Source organism: Zootoca vivipara, chromosome 5 (genome assembly GCF_963506605.1).
Source record: "Zootoca vivipara chromosome 5, rZooViv1.1, whole genome shotgun sequence".
NCBI classification, from domain to species: Eukaryota; Metazoa; Chordata; class Lepidosauria; order Squamata; family Lacertidae; genus Zootoca; species Zootoca vivipara.
Window position 1 is genome coordinate 86,284,487 of NC_083280.1, and position 18,765 is coordinate 86,303,251.

The 18,765-nt window shown below is 45.4% G+C and overlaps 1 protein-coding gene across 1 annotated transcript in view; it reads right to left on the reverse strand.

Moving 5' to 3' along the window:
* The window catches only part of PIK3AP1 (phosphoinositide-3-kinase adaptor protein 1), a 43,722-nt gene extending 25,517 nt beyond the window's left edge, over positions 1-18,205 (reverse strand). Inside the window, exons 1-3 of the mRNA XM_035138125.2 lie at positions 17,981-18,205; positions 10,222-10,629; positions 4,940-5,091 (exon numbers count right to left, since the gene is read on the reverse strand). Of these exons, the coding sequence (XP_034994016.1) occupies positions 4,940-5,091; positions 10,222-10,629; positions 17,981-18,008 (588 nt within the window). The 5' untranslated portion in view covers positions 18,009-18,205. The remainder of the gene's footprint in view (positions 1-4,939; positions 5,092-10,221; positions 10,630-17,980) is intronic.
* Between the last annotated feature and the right edge of the window lie 560 nt (positions 18,206-18,765).

An 18,765-nucleotide genomic window follows, 5' to 3' on the forward strand; every position in this document is an offset into this window, starting at 1 on the left:
ATTTTTTGATAGGGTTGCTTCTACTTACGAATTTTTTCTCCCAATGCATTTCTATGGGATTAGACTTACGATTTTTTTCTACTTACAAATGTGCGTTCGGAACGCATTAAATTCGTAAGTAGAGGTACCACTGTAAAGCTAAACCAAGCCATGGTTGGCTTAGCTCCCAGCGTTGCAGCAGTAGCACAGCTGAGGAAGAAGCAAAGCAGCATGGTAAGGCTTTAAACCATGGTAAGGCTCAGCTATGGTCTAAAACCTAAGGTCCAGGGGCTGGATGCAGCCCAATTGCCTTCTCAATCCGGCCTGCGGACGGTCTGGGAATCAGCGTGTTTTTACATGAGTAGAATGTGTTCTTTTATTTAAAATGTATCTCTGGGTTATTTGTGGGGCCTGCCTGGTGTTTTTACATGAGTAGAATGTGTGCTTTTATTTAAAATGCATCTCTGGGTTATTTGTGGGGCAAAGGAATTCATTCATCATCATCCCCAAATATAGTCCAGCCCAGGAAGGTGGCAGGTTTGAAAATTAATTATCAAAAAATGATGTTACTCACCAAAAATATGGATGCAAAAGAGAGGGAAGAGTTACAACAACAGACAGGACTAGAAATTAAAGCAAAAGCAAAGTACCTAGGCATCTGGATAACACCAAAATGTATAAAATTATATGATGACAACTATAAGAGAATATGGGGGGAAATTAAGGAAGATATGGAGACGTGGAACAAGCTATCTCTATCATTGTGGGGAAGAATATCAGCTGTCAAAATGAACATACTTCCGAAGATGATGTTTTTGTTTCAAACTATATCAATTCTGGGAGGTATGAAATGTTTTACAGAGTGGAGAAAAGAAATAACAAAATTTATCTGGAATGGTAGAAGACCTAGGATTATATACCAACTGCTGACCGATAGAAAAGAAAGAGGGGGATTTGCTCTCCCGGACTTAGAATTATACCATGTGGCAGCAGGACTAGTCTGGTTAAAAGAATGGATAACCTTGAAGGATCCAGAATTACTCGATTTAGAAGGGGTGAACAACAGATTTGGTTGGCATTCATACTTAATTTACGATAAGGTCAAAGCCCACAAAGGTTTTTTAAATCATCTGATAAGGAAGTCATTATATCTAATCTGGGCAAAATATAAGGAAATCCTGGAGCCCAAAATACCTTTGTGGGTATCACCAAAAGAGATGGTAACAGTGAAAAAACTTAATATGGATGTTAAAAATGCCACATACCAGGAACTACTAGAAAAGAAACAAAATGAGTTATCTCTAAAGAAATAAGAAATAAAAGAACATCTGCTGATTGGCTACAATATTTCCAAATAAATCAAAGGTTTATTTTAGACAAAAAATTGGGACTTGCAAAAGAAAAATCGAAATTTGAAATAGAATTGATGCAGAGGAAAGGAAAATACATTTCACGCCTATATGATCTGTTGCTAGAATGGGAACTTAAAGAAGAAAAAACAAAATCAGTAATGATAAAATGGGCCCAAGATCTCAGATATAACGTCCTAGTAGAACAGTGGGAAAGACTGTGGAAGGAAGATATGAAATTTACTGCCTGTTATAACCTAAGGGAGAATGTATTAAAGATGATGTATAGGTGGTACCAAACACTGGAGAAACTTGCCAAAATGTATAAAAACAATTTGTCTGTGTGCTGGAGGTGTAGTGGAGAAAAGGGATCTTTTATACACATGTGGTAGAGTTGTCCCATCATTCGCAATTATTGGAATATGATTTTTGAAGAACTTTAAAAACTACTAAAACATACATTTAGAAAAAAAACCCAGAAATATTCTTATTAAATATAGTATCAGAGGATATTAAAACAACAAAAAGGACATTACTAATGTATGGAATAGTAGCACCAAGAGTCCTATTGGCTCAAAATTGGAAATCCAAAAATTTACCCAGCATAACAGATTGGCAAACTCTGATGTTAGAATACCTACAGTTGGCAGAAACAACAGCAAGGATAAGAGGACAAACGAGAAAAAAAACACAGGAGGAATGGAGGATGTTCAAAGAATATTTATTGAACAATGGAATATCTGAAACCCTAATAGCAGACTTAGGCTGAACCTAGCATAAACAGTAAGAAATGAAACGATAAGCAGATATAGTATTCATAAATGTACGATAAAATAAGAATAACATAAATTACAGAGAGAATAATTGGAAGAGTTGTTTTTATAGCTAACTAGTGTAATTCAGCCCGTTGAGTAAACGGGCGCTAGAACATCCCGGGGTTCGGAGAATAAGAATGAGGAAGAAAGGAAGAATAAGAATGAGGGAGAGGAAGAAAGATGGGAAGGAAGAAAAGAGGGAGCAGGAGAGAAAGGAAAGAGGGGAGAGAAAGAAGAGTAGGAAATGAGGAAGGGAATAAAGAAGGAAATAAAAAGAAAGAGAGAGAGAAGATAGAAAGGGAGAAAGAAGGAAGGAAGGAGAGGGAAAGAAAGAATAAGAATGAGGGAGAGGAAGGAAGGAAGGAAGGAGGGAGGGAGCAGGAGGGAGAGAGGCAGGAAAGAGGGGAGAGAAAGAAGAGTAGGGAATAAGGAAGGGAATAAAGAAGGAAATAAAAAGAAAGAGGAAGAGAAGATAGGAAGGGAGAAAGAAGGAAGGAAGGAGAGGGAAAGAAAGAATAAGAATGAGGGAGAAAAAGAATGAGGGAGAGGAAGGAAGGAAGGAAGGAAGGAAGGAGCAGAAGGGAGAGAGGCAGGAAAGAGGGGAGAGAAAGAAGAGTAGGAAAGAAGGAAGGGAATAAAGAAGGAAAGAAAAAGAAAGAGGGAGAGAAGACAGAAAGGGAGAAAGAAGGAAGGAAGGAGAGGGAAAGAAAGAATAAGAATGAGGGAGAGAAAGAAAGATGGGAATGACGGAAGGAAGGAACGAAGGAAGGAAAGAGGGAACAGGAGGGAGAGAGGCAGGAAAGAGGGGAAAGATAGAAGAGTAGGAAAGAAGGAAGGGAATAAAGAAGGAAATAAAAAGAAAGAGGGGGAGAAGATAGAAAGGGAGAAAGAAGGAAGGAAGGAGAGGGAAAGAAAGAATAAGAATGAGGGAGAGGAAGGAAGGAAGGAAGGAGGGAGGGAGCAGGAGGGAGAGAGGCAGGAAAGAGGGGAGAGAAAGAAGAGTAGGGAATAAGGAAGGGAATAAAGAAGGAAATAAAAAGAAAGAGGAAGAGAAGATAGAAAGGGAGAAAGAAGGAAGGAAGGAGAGGGAAAGAAAGAATAAGAATGAGGGAGAGAAAGAAAGATGGGAAGGACGGAAGGAAGGAAGGAAGGAAGGAAGGAAGGAAGGAAGGAAGGAAGGAAGGAAGGAAGGAAGGAAGGAAGGAAGGAAGGAAAAAAAGAGGGAGCAGGAGGGAGAGAGGCAGGAAAGAGGGGCAAAAAGCAAAAAGGGGCTGCCCGCGCGAATGCCTGGCTGCCTGCTCGCGCCGCCTCGGACGCCCCGTCGCTGAGGGGGGAGGAGGCGGGCGGTGCAGAGGACAGGGAGAAGGGTCGTTTTCGGTGCCGGGTAGGCAGGCATTCAACAGGTGGAACACTCCATAAAAAATAAAAATAAAAGCGCAGCCGGGAAAGGGGCGGGCGCCAACGGCTTTCTCTCCCCTCCGCCCAAAATGCTTTAATTTCCCCTCAAACGCGACAATGAGAGAGGGGAGCGCTGGCGGCAGCGGCAAGGCCGGATCGTAACCCCGGCGCTTGGCTATAGGAAAAGCCGGGGCCGCGGCCGCCACTTCACGCCGCGCTGCCCGGAGAGGCAGGCACAACGGGCGGCCTGGAATGGAGGGGAAGCCCTGGGACCCACGGCGCACATCCCTGCCGGTGGAGGGTGGAGGCGGCTTCGTGTGACCGGAGGAAAGGAAGGACGATGTTCGCAGGGCAGGGGGAGTTGGGAGGTGGCTGAGGGGAGGAGCGGCGGCTGCCGCCGCCTCACGATACGCCGCCAGGAGAGGTGGGCACAACCAGCGGCCGGGCGAGAACGGAGGGGAAGCCCTGGGACCGCGCAGGCGTCGCCTCCGTCGCTGCCTCCACCGGCGGGGATGTGCCCCAAGGGCCCCAGGCTCCCCCGATGGACTACCGAGCAGCTGAAGAGGCTGAGCGCTGAGCAGGCGGGAGAATGGGGTGCGGGAAGATGGCGGCGCTGGCAGGGCCCACAGCAGCAGCAGCCGCTCTCGAGCGTGAGGCGTGAGGAGAAGCTGCCAGTGGCTCGTTTACTGAGTTCTGGTTCTCTTCATTGGTGGGGAAAGCGCGTGGTGTGTTCGTTCCAAGTCTCTGGTCCAATCCCTGTGTCCCTGGGGTGGGGCACATGCGCAGTAGCCCAGGGACACACGGGAAAACGTGGACGCAGGGACAACTTGGACTTTATATATATAGATTCTACAGTAGTCAAAAGTCAAAAGCTATTCGAGGTTCAGAGCAAAAGCAGCCTGGGTAGCTGTGGCAATACTGAAGATCAAGTCCCGAACATGAGTGCGCTACTTTAGTTATTCCACAATCAGGTAAAAGCAGGAACACCTGTGCTTTAGGCGCGCCTCAAAGCCAACAGAACTATTTGCAGGTGGGTTAAAGCAGAACTGCGACGCCAAACACCGGGCTAAGTTCCTCATGCCCTTCCCATAACACAGAGAGAAATGCAATGGAATGTCCTCAGGTTGTACTCCAAGCAGGCAAACACATGCAAACAATGCTGCAAATAATAATATTGGAGGTGGGAAAGGAAAATGCCCAAGAGGACGGCGTTGCTTCACATATTTCTCTAACGACACACTAGGGCAACCCTCATAGGATTGCTTATTTAGCCTAGTTATTTAGCAAGGCTCGGTTCTGGAAAATCGTAGTGCAGCCAAGCTGCATGCACAGCACAGCATCACACACACATTTTGCCCTTTTCCCCAGCAACTTTGAAAGAATGGAGACATACCGTACCCCACAGCGAATGCGATCAGGCTGCACTGTAATTAGGCTTCCTAGTCTGGTCACCAAGTTCCCATGCTCTCGGCTCATTGCAATATTGCACGAATGCTGTGCGTCTCTGTCGTCTTCCGCTTCTGCATCAGTCACTGAATCACAGCCAGAATCTAAGTGCAGGACAAAGTTGGTATTACTTCTCAATGCAGTCCCAGCAAGAGGTTCGCTAATTAACTAAGAAAGTCCCTTAAGAAGAAGTTGAATGGTTTATTGAAAGCTAGCGCTAGCAAAGGATGCACATTCTGCACACAGAAGGGATTATCTTATGTTGGCCTCAAGCATAAATTAGTCGGAATCAGAAGAGCCCACTGGACTCATTTTAAGCTGCAGGTGCTAAAGCAGAATTAAGTAGGGCCTGGATGAGTTTGTGACCTACTGGCGTCACTCACATTCAGTTGGAAAAATGACACTTTGGGTTTTCAAAATGCCTGATATGGATGTGATGGAATCAATCTCTGATGCTTCCACTGTGTCTGCCATGTCACTCCCTCCACCTCAGGAGTTGTCAAGACACTCTGTCCAGAGGGGGGGGTACACTACCCATCCCATCCACCTGTCAAAAGGCAGAAACGCTCCCCCCTGTCACCTAAGTCCCAGAGATGCCAGCAGGGGCATGAAATAGTGGTTCAGGCCTCCAGGCAGAGTTCCCCCCAAGTTCCTTAAGTGTTTGCCCATGTACGGTCCAGTCCAAGTTGGGTTTCCCCAACTTGATTCTGTATTGTTTGCACTAAGGATTAAGCGTTTCACACGAGGGCTGAGCTACACGTTCTCCACAGAAGACTTTTGATTTGGGATGTGAATAGTGGGGATGGGGAACGGCAACCCCTGGCAAAATTTGAGCTGATGGCAAGCGAAATTTTGGGGTGGCTGAAACACTTCCCCGCCACCCCCAGGTCCTCTTGCCTGGTGGCACCTGCCGCCCCCCTCCAAAAAAGGCCCCCTGAAGAGACGTTAAATAGCACCACTCTGACAGGGACTTCTGGAGGAAATGGTGGGCGTTTTATTTTTAAAGACATCTTCGTCAAACGATGCAGTAACATAGCATTGCTTAAGGGAGTTTTGGGGGTGGGAGTGATAGCTCATAAAAGCTCCAGTGGCAACAGTGAGTTTCAGCTACTGCATCTGCCATTCCACATCCTGAAAAATCACCTCTCCCCACCCCCTCCAATTTTGTAGCCCACGAATGAGGCAGTGAAATGGAAGATTGCATTCTGACATGGCACAAACCCTATAGAACAGTGTTTGAGATCTGCTCCTTAAGGCAATCAAATGAAGTGAAGTTCATGATCATCAAGTGTCACTGCTTGTGCAGGTATATTTGGACCAAATACTGAGTGTTCACAAACACACAGTATTTTTCCCTTAGCTTCTCCCGCCTTAAAGAAGATGTCTCTTTAAATGTCAAGAGGACCAGTTGAAAAGAACAACTTTCCATTCATCCCAGGTCTTTGTGAGAGTGAAGTTGTTTGAGATTGTGCTTATCTCATCGAAATCGCGAGAGATCTTGTGGAGTGCAAGAGGTCTCGTCCGAAATCAGCGATGATGCCTGCGCCACATGGGCAATGCAGGTGTCATCATCGTCAGAGTGATGCTTTCCATTTCGCCTCAAGCACTGAAACAGGACGCCCTGCCCCTAACAGGGGTGTCCAAACTTTTTTCAAAGAGCGCCGGATTTGATGAAGTGAACATGCGTGAGGGCCGGCCAAAGTTGTTGAGCTTTTTAGCTTTTTAGGATTGAAGTCGTTGAGCTTTCTTTTTACAATGCTGAGCTTTTTTCTAGGATTTTGCCCCAGGGCATATACTGCCACGGGGGCTGGATTAGATCAAACGGACTTTGGACATGCCTGCCCTAGGATGTCCAGATTGGCATTCACTGTGTCTGTGAAAACAAAGCCCTCAGTGATGGCATGGCATCTGTTTAGTTCCTGTATCAAAGGTCCTTCGGAAACGTATGTTTAGATTCCTCTTTTTTATGTGCCTTCTACTGTACCGTGAAGATGTAACTATGAAAACGTGCACATGAATAGCACCAGTGACCCAGCAGAACTTTATTGCTCCATCTGGGATGTTTGACAATGTGCTCTCCTGAGTGCATTGCAAACTTCCACAGGCACATAACCTCCAACTGCAATAAGCAGGTACTAACTAGCAAGTTGCGAAACTTTGCACTAAACTACTGAATAACTGAACCAGACTACTGTGACTTTCAGACATTTTCAAATTCATGCAATTCTTTAATGAACCAAGCAATGTGATAAGAATCGCCCACATGGTTGAACACTATGTAGTTTTCACTTCTGAAGTATCATTTTGGTTAAGTTTTTGCCTTTTTAAATCTCTGCCACAAAAGCCACAAATTCTTATACCGGGATATTTTTAGCATCGCTCTGCTTGTGGTTAAGATTCATTTTTAACTTCCCAGTGATGGTGGTTTGTATGATACCTTTAGCTATTAGGCTTACAGATGCAGCCTAAACATGTTTGCTAGGAAATGGGTACCGCAGATTTCATTTTCTACTCAGCAAGCTTGGGGCTTGTAAACTCTTAAGATGTTATGTGCTCAGAAGCAACACAATATGCTCAACATGCAATTTACTTGTTCTCTGGGCATCCCCACTGACAAGGATCCTGTCACTCAAACTTTGGTTTGTACAAAGCTTTCCCGCTAAATATTTTGGCAAATCGTTTGGATCAAATTTGCAGTCTCAGGAATCAGCAGAGACAAAGTGTCTCTGCAGATTTAGTAGCCTGGCTCTCTGAGCACAAGGGGTTGGGATGAATGCTACGGTAAAATATAAACAGGAAGTAAGCATGCTTAGGCTTGAAGCCTCTGAAATGCATATGCTGAACATTCCTGCAGGCACACCTTAGCAACAATTCCTCAGCATCTTAACTGGAGCACAGTTGTAAGTGGTGGAAATCTCACTCTGAATACAACTGAACAGGTGTTAGTCAAATTTCTTCTTGTTGCTGCTGCTGTTAATTCAAGTTATATACAGCCCTATACTCACAGGTCTCAGGGTGGTTCACAAGATAAAATCACAAAATAAAATCACAAAATACATAATCAAAATAAAAGCAAAAGTAACCAAATAACCCCTCCAACACTTTTTAAAAGGGTATTGGATGTCAATCAGCCAAAGGCCTGGTTAAAGAGGAACATATTTGCCTGGCACCTCAAGGTGCATATTGAAGGTGCCAGGCGAACCTCCCAGGGAAGAGCATTCCACAAACGGGGAGCCACTGCAGAAAAGGCCCGGTCTTGTGTTGCCACCCTCCGGACCTCTTGAGGAGGAGGCACACAAAGAAGGGCCTCAGAAGTTGATCTCAGGGTGGGTAGGTTCAAATGGAAAGAGGCGGTCCTTGAGGTACCCTCTCTGCTGGTACCCTCAAGGAGTTGCCTGGTCGAGTTGTTCCATGTGGTCCAGAGATTAGTTAACCCAGTTTTGGGCATGTTGAACTTTGTAGCACTGGTGACTATCTCTGAGCTGCTTGAAGACAAAGTCTCTTGACTTCTTAACAACTCATCAAATCTGGTTGCAGTGCCCAATGCTGCACCTGGCCCAGTTTCAAGGGATTGTTTCCTGTTGGTGTGGCCCAATGACGTGGACAGGATAATTGCAGCAGTGCATCTGACCACATGCCTTCTGGGGCCCTGCTCTCCCTGGCTGCTTAAAGCTAGCCAGAGTGGGGTGACCAGGTGGGCCCAGGATGCTGTGAATGAGGCATCCTCAAAAAGAGTCCGCTCCTTAAACAGCCCACCCTGGACCCAATGGTGTGTAGTAACTACCAGCCAACGCCACTTTTTGGGGAAAGATGGTAAAGATGGTTGTGGTGGAGCAAATGCAAGTGTTCCTGGATGAAAAATCATTTTGGTCTCAGGCCTGGAATCAGTTTTGGTCATCCTGGTAGATGTTTTTTTACTGAGAGACAGAGGACCCTGTTACTGTTACACAATCTCTCATTGGCTTCTGATACCATTCAAAATGGTACCCACTTTGACCAAATGTTCAGGGTGAGCATTGGAGGCATTATATTACAGTGGAGGCTCCGTGGGAAGGCAGTTCTCATGTAGAGACATGCTAACTGCCTGTTATGGAAATGCAATGCCCCAGCAGCACTAAAGGGCTCTACTCTCAAGGCATACAGGTGTTTTAGCAGTTTAAGAATACCTAAAGCTTTTGAAACTTCACACTTTGCTATAAAGATATTGTAATGAACTCCAGTGGCATTTCAGCAGCCTAAATGGTCTGCAGGATTGTATCACAACTGCAGTGGTAGGTAGGTTGTGTGCAGATTGCTAAATATTTGAATTAATAAAAGTTTGGTTTTACCGAGACTTGACATTACTTTCACTAGCCCTCGTTCCTATGGTTACCAAATACTGGTATATAATAAGGTCACATAGTATTTTATTTTCCATCCATGCTCACTTACTAAGGCTGGCATCACCTGTTTTCTGGCTCTTACTCTCTTGGACTTAGATGGCAGCAATACCATGTCTGAGAGAGTCTTCTCTGAAGTGGCCCCCAGGTATTGGGTAATGACTTCCCCTTCAAGGTGCATTTTCCACCATCGTTGCATGCTTTGCAACGATTGGTCAAGGCACACCTTTGGTTGAATAGATGTCTTCTCTCCTCCTACACAGCTGTTTTGCACAGCTGTTTCGTTAACTTAATTATTGGTTAGCTTTGTGGTTTTATTTTATGGTATGTTTTATGGTCTTGACTGGGAAGGGCGGGGTATAAATAAAATTATTATTATTATTATTATTATTATTATTATTATTATTGACGATTTGTACTTGTTTTTATTGCGTTGTTTTTGTAGCCAACCCTAGGGCTATTCAGTGAAGGATGGGTTATATGTGCAAATAATAATTAAATAAACTGGAAGAAATACCATCCATATATGAAATGGTAATAGTGTTAGACCAGGCATCTCCAAACTTCGGCCCTCCAGATGTTTTGGACTACAATTCCCATCTTCCCCGACCACTGGTCCTGTTAGCTAGGGATCATGGGAGTTGTAGGCCAAAGCATCTGGAGGGACGCAGTTTGGGGATGCCTGTGTTAGAGCTTCCCATAAACATTCTGAATTTATAATATTGGCAGCAATTTTCATAGGGTTTGTAAGGTTCTGATGAGATACCCATGAGTGAGAGGTTGGAACAGGAGGCGGATGAGCGACTTAAAGCCACAGTCAAAATCCAAACATTTCAACAGGTATTACCAGGTTACCTCCTTCTGAAATAGCCTTCATGACAGCTTCGACATAGACATCTGGGTCATCATCGTAGGTAAGCTGTTTCCACTGGGACCAGTCCTTGAAGAATTCTTGATAATTTCCACATTCTGATATTCCACAGAATAGCTTCACCACTTTGTGGGGTGGCTGGAGAACCTTCTGCAGGCTCTGAAGGACATCGGGGACATAGAAACTCTGCACCAGCTCAGAGGACAGCAGAATAATGATGCACCTGCTGCTCTTGAAGAGGTCCAGCTGCTCGGTGGAAATAGTAGTTCCGCTCTCCACTTGATAGCTCCAGACTTCTTGGCACGAGCTAAAGATGCTCTCAAGGTAGTTGCACCATTCACTGGCATCGCTCCCATATAGAATCAGCACACTGCGTGCACTGGAGTGTCCTTCTGTGAGGGAATAAAGAATGTAAACATATTATACAAACGGAATCTTGTTTATTTGTTACATTGCTCAGTTGGTAGAGCATAATCCCAGGATTGTGAGTTTAAGCCCCATGTCAGATAAGAAGATTCCTGCAAGGCAGGAGGTTGAGCTAGACGACCCGTGTGGTCCCTTCCAACTCTACAATTCTATTATTTATATCCCACCTTTCCTCCAAGGAGCTCATGGATGGGTACATGATTCTCCTCCTCCCCATTTTATATCATCACATCAACCCAGCAAAGTAGGTTAGGTCGAGAGACAGTGCCTGGGTCAAGGTCACCCGGTGGCTGAGTAGGGACTTGAACCCTGGTCTCCCAGGTCCTAGTCTAGCACTCGAACCACTACACCTGTGGCTCATCTTAACCTGCCGTAGTTGCATCACCAAGCTTCACAGCAGTGGGCAAGGTAAACAGTATTAGGACAGAAGTGTGTCAATAATGACTACGAACAAACCAGTGTTTGGTAACCATAGAAATGAGGTCTAGTGAAAGTAATGTCAAGCCTTGGTAAAACAAAACTTTAAAAAAATCAAATATTTAGCAATTTGTGCGCAACCTACCTACCAATGCAATTGAGATACAATCCCGCAAACCATTTAAATGCCACTGACCAATCCCGCAAACCATTTAAATGCCACTGAAGTTCACTCACATATCCTAAAATTACAATGACACATCTTCTGCATAATTTAGCGTTCATCTCAGAATAAGTATATATCTTGATCTAGCAGTAGTTACATCCCCTGTCTTTACACTGTGCTGGAAATTGGTCAGTTACATGTTGTGAATCATCTGCCTCTAAGTAAATGCAGCAATTCTTTTGGTTCTGTAGACATGCACAATACATGCTCATGCACGACACATGAACTGATATTATTCTGCTCAAATCGTTGCTGTATGTTACATGTCATCTACATTTCTTTAGAGCACAGAACGCACTCTTCCATGGAATTATTACTCCAAGAAGCTTCACACAAAAGCATGCATCAGTTTATGATGCAGAAAAATATATGAGCCTCTCCTTTTGAACATAATATAGCAGGGATTCTCTTACCAGGCAACTCTTGGTTGAAGGAGCTATTTGATCAACAGTGGTGAGATCAACCACAGGAAGTGGTTTTCATTTCCCCATTTTTTGTTAAACTGAATTGTTCTTTTATACCTTTACGCATAGAATTGTGGGATTAACATATAATGTTAATATACTGCAAGAAAACTCAATGAAGCTCCCCTTGATTTCTGCAGAAGAGAAACTCTAACTTACAGCTAACAGCTCAAGCTCCTTCCTGCTGATTGTTAGATTTGGCATTAAAGATGTGCCAATTACTCATAAAATTTAACAAAAGCTTAGCCATGTGAACTTTAGCACAGCTAAAGTAAAAGAAAGGCTACCATTTCTTCAGCTGGCAATGCGTAACAAAACATCTTGTTGTCCTAATAATTCACTACAATTGTTTACAAAAGCTATCAAAGCTTCACAGCTTCTTTGGGAACTGCACCTTAGAAGAGATTTTTGTGCAAGCTGGGGGAAAAACAACTTACCTAGCTTGGAAAATCGGTAACAAACAGCAAGCTGTATAGGATTATACAACACAACAGTCCAACTATAAAACCTTATTACTTGGTGGCCCTGTCACCTCGATACAAGAGGGAATAGGGTTGGAGTGACGGTCCTCACTTGCTAAAATGGTAAATCTTAGCACAAGCCAATTATGCCAGAAGCCTGCTGTGTGAAAAGCATGGCAGCTTAGATCAACATACAGTATTGAATTAACCTCCCAAGGCTTATTTTTTGGGGCTCTTTGTACGCCTTACAATTGCCGGGTCCTAACATGGCAGTGACAGCATTCCTGACAAAATTCCTCATGCGACCATCCTCCAACCCTTCCTTCTCTTCCAACTTTGTTCCTTCCAATAATGGCATCCTGCCTTGAGACCTTGTGGGAGATTTTGCAGCAGTTCGACATGCTCAATGGCTCTTCCTTCCTTCCATTCTGTTTCTTCAGCAAGCATGGCTCCCTCGGGTCCCTGCTTTGCGGACAACTCCGTACTTCATTCCCCATCTGTTATCCACGCCGAGTTGTGGCTCTGGACTTCCCCCCTCAACCTACTCTTATACCCTCCAAGTGCCCCTATTTTCCAGGGACAGTCCCGGAGTTACAGAAGCAGCCCCGGTTTCTGATTTGATCTCAGAATGTCCCGGTTTTCCTTTATCCTCCCCTTGTTATGGAAATCACGGAAGGGGGGGCACATCTTTAAAGTTGTTAAATGTTATAAATATTATGCATAAATGTATCCTTTCAACTTGACAGCTCAGGGAAGTTACCTAGTTTTTAAAATCATATAAAATCAGCTCCAGTTTCCTCCATTCCAATGCTATTTTGCCCTTGAAAAGGGACTCCAGGAAGTGCCCAGAGGCACTTTTCTGAGTTGATTGTCGACCAAGCCTAATCCCATCACCAGAACCACCCAGGTAACAGAGGATGCAAAGCCAGGATGTCATTGTTCTTTTCTGGTGTATACTCAAGAAGTTCTTCCCAGTACTTATCACACATTTACTTTTGCCCTGAACCATTACCCTTATGTTAATCTTGTTTACCAGTATGTTAATATTGTATGTACCTCCCCTTTTCTGAGGGTAACTATGATGTAGGAATGATGCTTTGGAAATGTATTCTGGGATTTAGGTGAGAAGTTTTAAAAGTTCTTGCAATCCTGCTCCCGCTCTTCAGTCTTGGCTCGAACCTATTACGCAATAAACCTTGCTATTTTGCTCCGGTTGGTGGCTGGACTCCTTCCTTTATTCCGCAGTGGACCACGGGCTCTTGCCTGACGAGCTGGGTGGCTGAGCAGCCTCGCACCCAGAATTTTCTATAACACCCTCCATGTCCCAGAGAACAATTAAAAGTGATGTGTGTGTGTGTAGGTGCAAAAATGGAGTCCTGTTTCTACTGGGGGGGGGGGGAAATCCTGCACCAAATGAAGGAAATGGTGAAGCTGGCCGACGAAGCCCTTCCTATAATTTTTAAGGAAAAGGTCATCAATCTACTTTAAATTATTTAATTGCAGGCAACCATTTAAAAAAGAAAAGAAAAAAAGAAAATCCATTTACGGTAGTGCTTATTCCTTTAGTGCTAATGGAACCTTACACTGTCTACTGAGAAGTTAAGTCCCACTGAATTCATTGGAGCTTACTCACAGGTAACTGGGTAAAGACTGGGCAGCCTTACACTGCAATCCTAAGCATTTTTACACAGAACTAAGTCCTACGCAGGTGGCGCTGTGGGTTAAACCACTGAGCCCAGGCTCATCCTTCCTTCCTTCCTTCCATTCTGTTTCTTCAGCAAGCATGGCTTCCTCGGGTCCCTGTTTTGCGGACAACTCCGTACTTGCCAATCAGAAGGTCGGCGGTTCGAATCCCCGCGACGGGGTGAGCTCCCGTTGCTTGGTCCCAGCTCCTGCCAACCTAGCAGTTTGAAAGCACATCAAAGTGCAAGTAGATAAATAGGTACCACGCTCCGGCGGGAAGGTAAATGGCGTTTCCGTGTGCTGCTCTGGTTCACCAGAAGCGGCTTAGTCATGCTGGCCACATGACCTGGAAGCTGTACCCCCTCGGCCAATGAGCGCTGCAACCCCCGAGTCGGTCACGACTGGACCTAACGGTCAGGGGGTCCCTTAACCTTTTACCTATGTTCCTTATCATTCTCACAGTTTCCCGTTGTTGTTGTTGTTGTTGTTGTTGTTACCACCTGTCTTTTCGCCTGACAGGGACTCAAGGCAGCTTACAGCTAAAATTTTATTTCATTCCATATCTCTGTTGAAGGTGTTGTCCATAATCCCGTCCCTCACACATTTCTTTTCTTTACGACAATCCCGCGAGGTAGGCTAGGCTGAGAGGTTGTCATTGGCTCAAGGCGGCAGGTGAATATGTGTATATGATGTATATGTTTCCAGCAAGGTCAAACTCAGGAGAAGCTTCCTGATGCAGAATGTCTCATTTTTATTGGAGAAATGTTGGAGGGTATGCACTCCCAGCCACGCCATAGCACACACCCTCTCTTGGCCTTATCAGGGCCCTCTCTCATCAGCCCATTTCACACCAACTTCCTTTCTCTCCAGCTCTTCCCTCAGCTATGCTGGCCCTGCACTCCTGTGACCTCTTCCGGTCCTCTGCCTGCTCTATAAACCAGCTTCTGTACCTAAGGCCTATGAGAGGTTCATAACCCCACCAAAGGGGCCATTTCCCCATTTTGAAAGACGCCAAACAGAAAGCGTTGGGTAAGTCCCCCGTGAGTAGAAGCAGCCCTCGCAGGGAGCAAAAATGCTTTAAAAAAGAACTTTCAGGAAGAAAAGTACACGTGGGGAAAGTTTATCTGCTCCCGGGAACCTGGTCCCATGGCGCTTTCAATCTCCCTTTACTCCTTTCTCATTTTGTAGGGGTGCAGCACAGGGCTGGCCCAGAACCTTTTGCTTCCTGAGATGAAAGACAAGATGGCGGCTCTCTTTAGAGTCAACATACAGAAGCTGACTGGACTGTTAAGTGATTCTTAATTAACTGCAGGCAGTGGGGTAGTATCCTTCACAACGAATGCAGTAGATTAGCTTGCAGGGGCCAGAATACATCACATAGGGTACATAGCTCTCTTCCCAGAGGGGAAATAAGAGAAACAGCAAGGCAGCCGCCACCACTTGGCACCCAGCATCTGCTGCCTGAGGTGGTTGGTTCACTTTGCCTAATGGTAGGGCTAGCCCCAATGAAGCATGACTTGAGCTGGGCTATGGGTGCATTGTGTTCAGCCTTCAAAGAGGCTGTCCTATAATTCATGACACCTTTATTTCCCAAGGCAGTAGCTGGAATTATTCATTACATTGAAGTTCCAGGACATTGCCACCAATTCAGCCAGTTTCCCTATCTGAGGAGACGATAGATCCGGCCTCCAAGGAGTGTCTGGTAGCTCTAAGCGGCAGCAGCAGGAGGAGGAACCAGATCTGCTGTCTCCAAGGGTCACCTCAACTTGCCTAATGGGTGGACCGGGCACTCCACGCAAGGTATTACAAGATTCTTAGCTGCCTATATTTTGCCATGGTTGCCTGTGTCCCAGCTAATACTTCATATTGTCTTAGAGGTATAGGGCGAATAAGAACCTGACTGCATTTGATGTTGAAGATTTGTAAACAGGTCTCCCAATATATTTTATTTGCTTCAAAGCAGCAACAATGTCTGCTATGCTGATCTGGGAAGGGAGTGTTGGCGTAGGCTTGACATTGTACTAAGTTAGCAGCCTTCTCTCTGCTGTTTTGATACAGCATCAGTCATTCCAGCCATGACTCTTCCCATCATACATGTACAGTAGTTTGGTCCTATGTTGGTAGAACACAGCCATGATAGCTTGGGAAAAGCAGGCAAGGTCTTCTCATTGCATTAATTTATTTGAAATGTGAGCCACCTTGAGGAATGTGATGCACCGAATGCCAAGATATGCATGTAATAAACAGAAATTAAAATAGCTGTAATTTCACATACCATTGCATTGTACTTCCTTTGTATGCGCTTGTGGGTAACGTGGGTGTTGATCCTCATGTGAGAATAGCTCATGCAGCTTGCCATAAGGGACATGCATGAGTTCCCCCTTTGTAAATTACTCTCACGGAAGCACACAGGCAAAAAAGGAAGAGAAACTCACTTGTGCTTTCTGCCTCAGACTGCAGTCTTTAGTAGACTTGGGGATGCACAGAAGACCATTTCCACCACCCTTCTGAGTGATCTCCCCTCCCCATCCCCACCCCTCCCCACCCCTTCTCTACATAAGTGCCTGGAAACTTCCATTTCACTGTATCTGAAGAAGTGTGCATGCACACGAAAGCTCATACCAAAATAAAAACTTAGTTGGTCTTTAAGGTGCTACTGAAGGAATTTTTTTTATTTTACTTCGATCCAGACCAACACGGCTACCTACCTGTAACCAGAAGACCATTGATTTAAGTAAACCTAGTTGTGGCTGGCTTTGCACAGGGCACACATCCTATCCTGCTAAAATGTGAAGCCACCCTCGGAATGATGCTCAGTCCGATGCAAACTACCATTCTGCTTGCTTACAACAGCAAGCTCAAGAAGCCTGTCTAATGCCTTTTTTAAAATTGGCAGTGCTCAGTCCCCAATTCAGCAGTGGAACTGGAGTGAACACAAGTGAAGCAAGCTGAGAAGTGCTGCCAAGCTTGATCACTTCCAAAACAATCCCTAACCATTATTGTTACCCAATCTGCATATCCAAACAAGAAAGGACCTTGAACTGCTGATTCATAACTGTCAAGATTATTCTTCTGAGTGAGAGTTTTAGAGGCCGGCATGGGAGGGAGAGGGTAACTTCAACTGCCCAAACTTTTAACACCCTGACTACATATGACAGTCCAGGTAAAAATATATCAGAAATCTAGCAATAAGAGATTACGGCTGCAGTCCTCTAAACCCTACTGGAGTCAGTGGGATTTGTTTCTGAACAGACATGTAATAGAACAGATTGCGCTGTAAGACTGCAGTTCTTACTTGACAGCAAGCTTAATTTAGATGAGCAAAATTTATGAGTTAATTCCCTGAATAAATATGCACAGGATCAGGATGCTAAGTTGCAATCTTATGCAGAGACAGGCATTCTTAATGTCACTGAGCACAGGTGTGCCTAACTACCGTATGCATAGAACAGGACTGTGTGCAGCACAGTTAGCTAGCAGGAAGGCCCACTGGATATACAGGGCTTGCTCTTGAGTAAACATGCATAGGATCCTAAGTAGGACCTGAAGTCTGAGGAGCATTGACTTCCTAACGGTCAATGGTGTCTTTACCTTTACTTTTAAACATACTGCTCACTGGATCAGCAGGATCTACCGTATATAATAGCTGGGAAAGCGATCAAGCACGATCACCCTTTCCAGCCGTGAAACGAAATGGGGTCTAATTGTCTCACCTGATCTGCATCGATTTGGTGAGATTGGGCAAAGCGCACTTTTAGGGCTTCTATTCCCGAGGTAAAACTGACGAAGCAGCCGGGTCTGGGCTTGAGAAAGGAAACCAAGGGCTTCCTCGGTCCTCGGGGTGGCCACCAGTTTTTTCGGTTAAGGAAGGCGCCTCAAAGTTAAGTTCGCAGAACCCGACTCGTGCTCCCCCCCCCCTTACAAGGCGGTCTGTAGGGCGGCGAAGGGAGCTTGTGAACCCCCGGGCGGCTCTGCTTGAGCCCCCTTCGCCGCGGTAGATAGGCGTCCGGAGAGGCGGCTCCGGCTTTGCGCGCCACGGAAAGCGCTCCTCAGAAAGCGCACTTACCTGGAGCTGCTGCCGCCGCCGCCGCCATTCCGGACTTCTTGGCCTCGGTGAAGCCGAGCTCCGGCCGGCAGCCAGAGTAGGAAAACCGACGAGGCGCTCCCGCTAATCGCGCGGGGCGCCTGGCCCCGTCGGAGCTGCGGGACAGAGAGAGGGAGAGAAGCGGAAGCGCTGGCTCCCTGCGCGCTGGGGCGCCTCTGCAAGAGCCTGGCTGAGGGCGGAGACCACTTCCTCCCTTTCCACGCTCTCCTGCACGAAAGTTAATAGGGGGGTGGGAGCCAACCGCTTCTCGGGGGTGGGGGGGAGATACCCCGTGGTGGCGTCCTCTGAAAAGGATGGATTTTTAATTTTATTTTTAATTCTATTTTAAAAATGTAATAACACATAGCCCGGGGAAATAGAACAGAACCCTGCCTTGCGTTACCAGACAGCACTAATATGCAAAACAAAACTAGCACATCCTCCCCACCCCGGCCGTGTGGAAAAGTCTGGGGTATGCTATTCTTGATGCGTGTGGGTTTCATACCTCCGACTCCATTTAGGAGGTGCTACAACACCACTAAAAGGGACAGGTCATCCTATCGGACCGAACACACACTTTTACCTGTGGTTGCTTTTGGACTTGGAACGGCAGTGCCCATCGTTGGCCATCTCTGAGCAATGCACTCAAAAGAGTGTTTATTTATTTGATTTATATACCACCTTTTATCCTAAGATGCCAGGGCAGTGTACAACACTATTATAATTTATGGAGCATAATTATAATAATAAAAAATAATGTAGAGCAT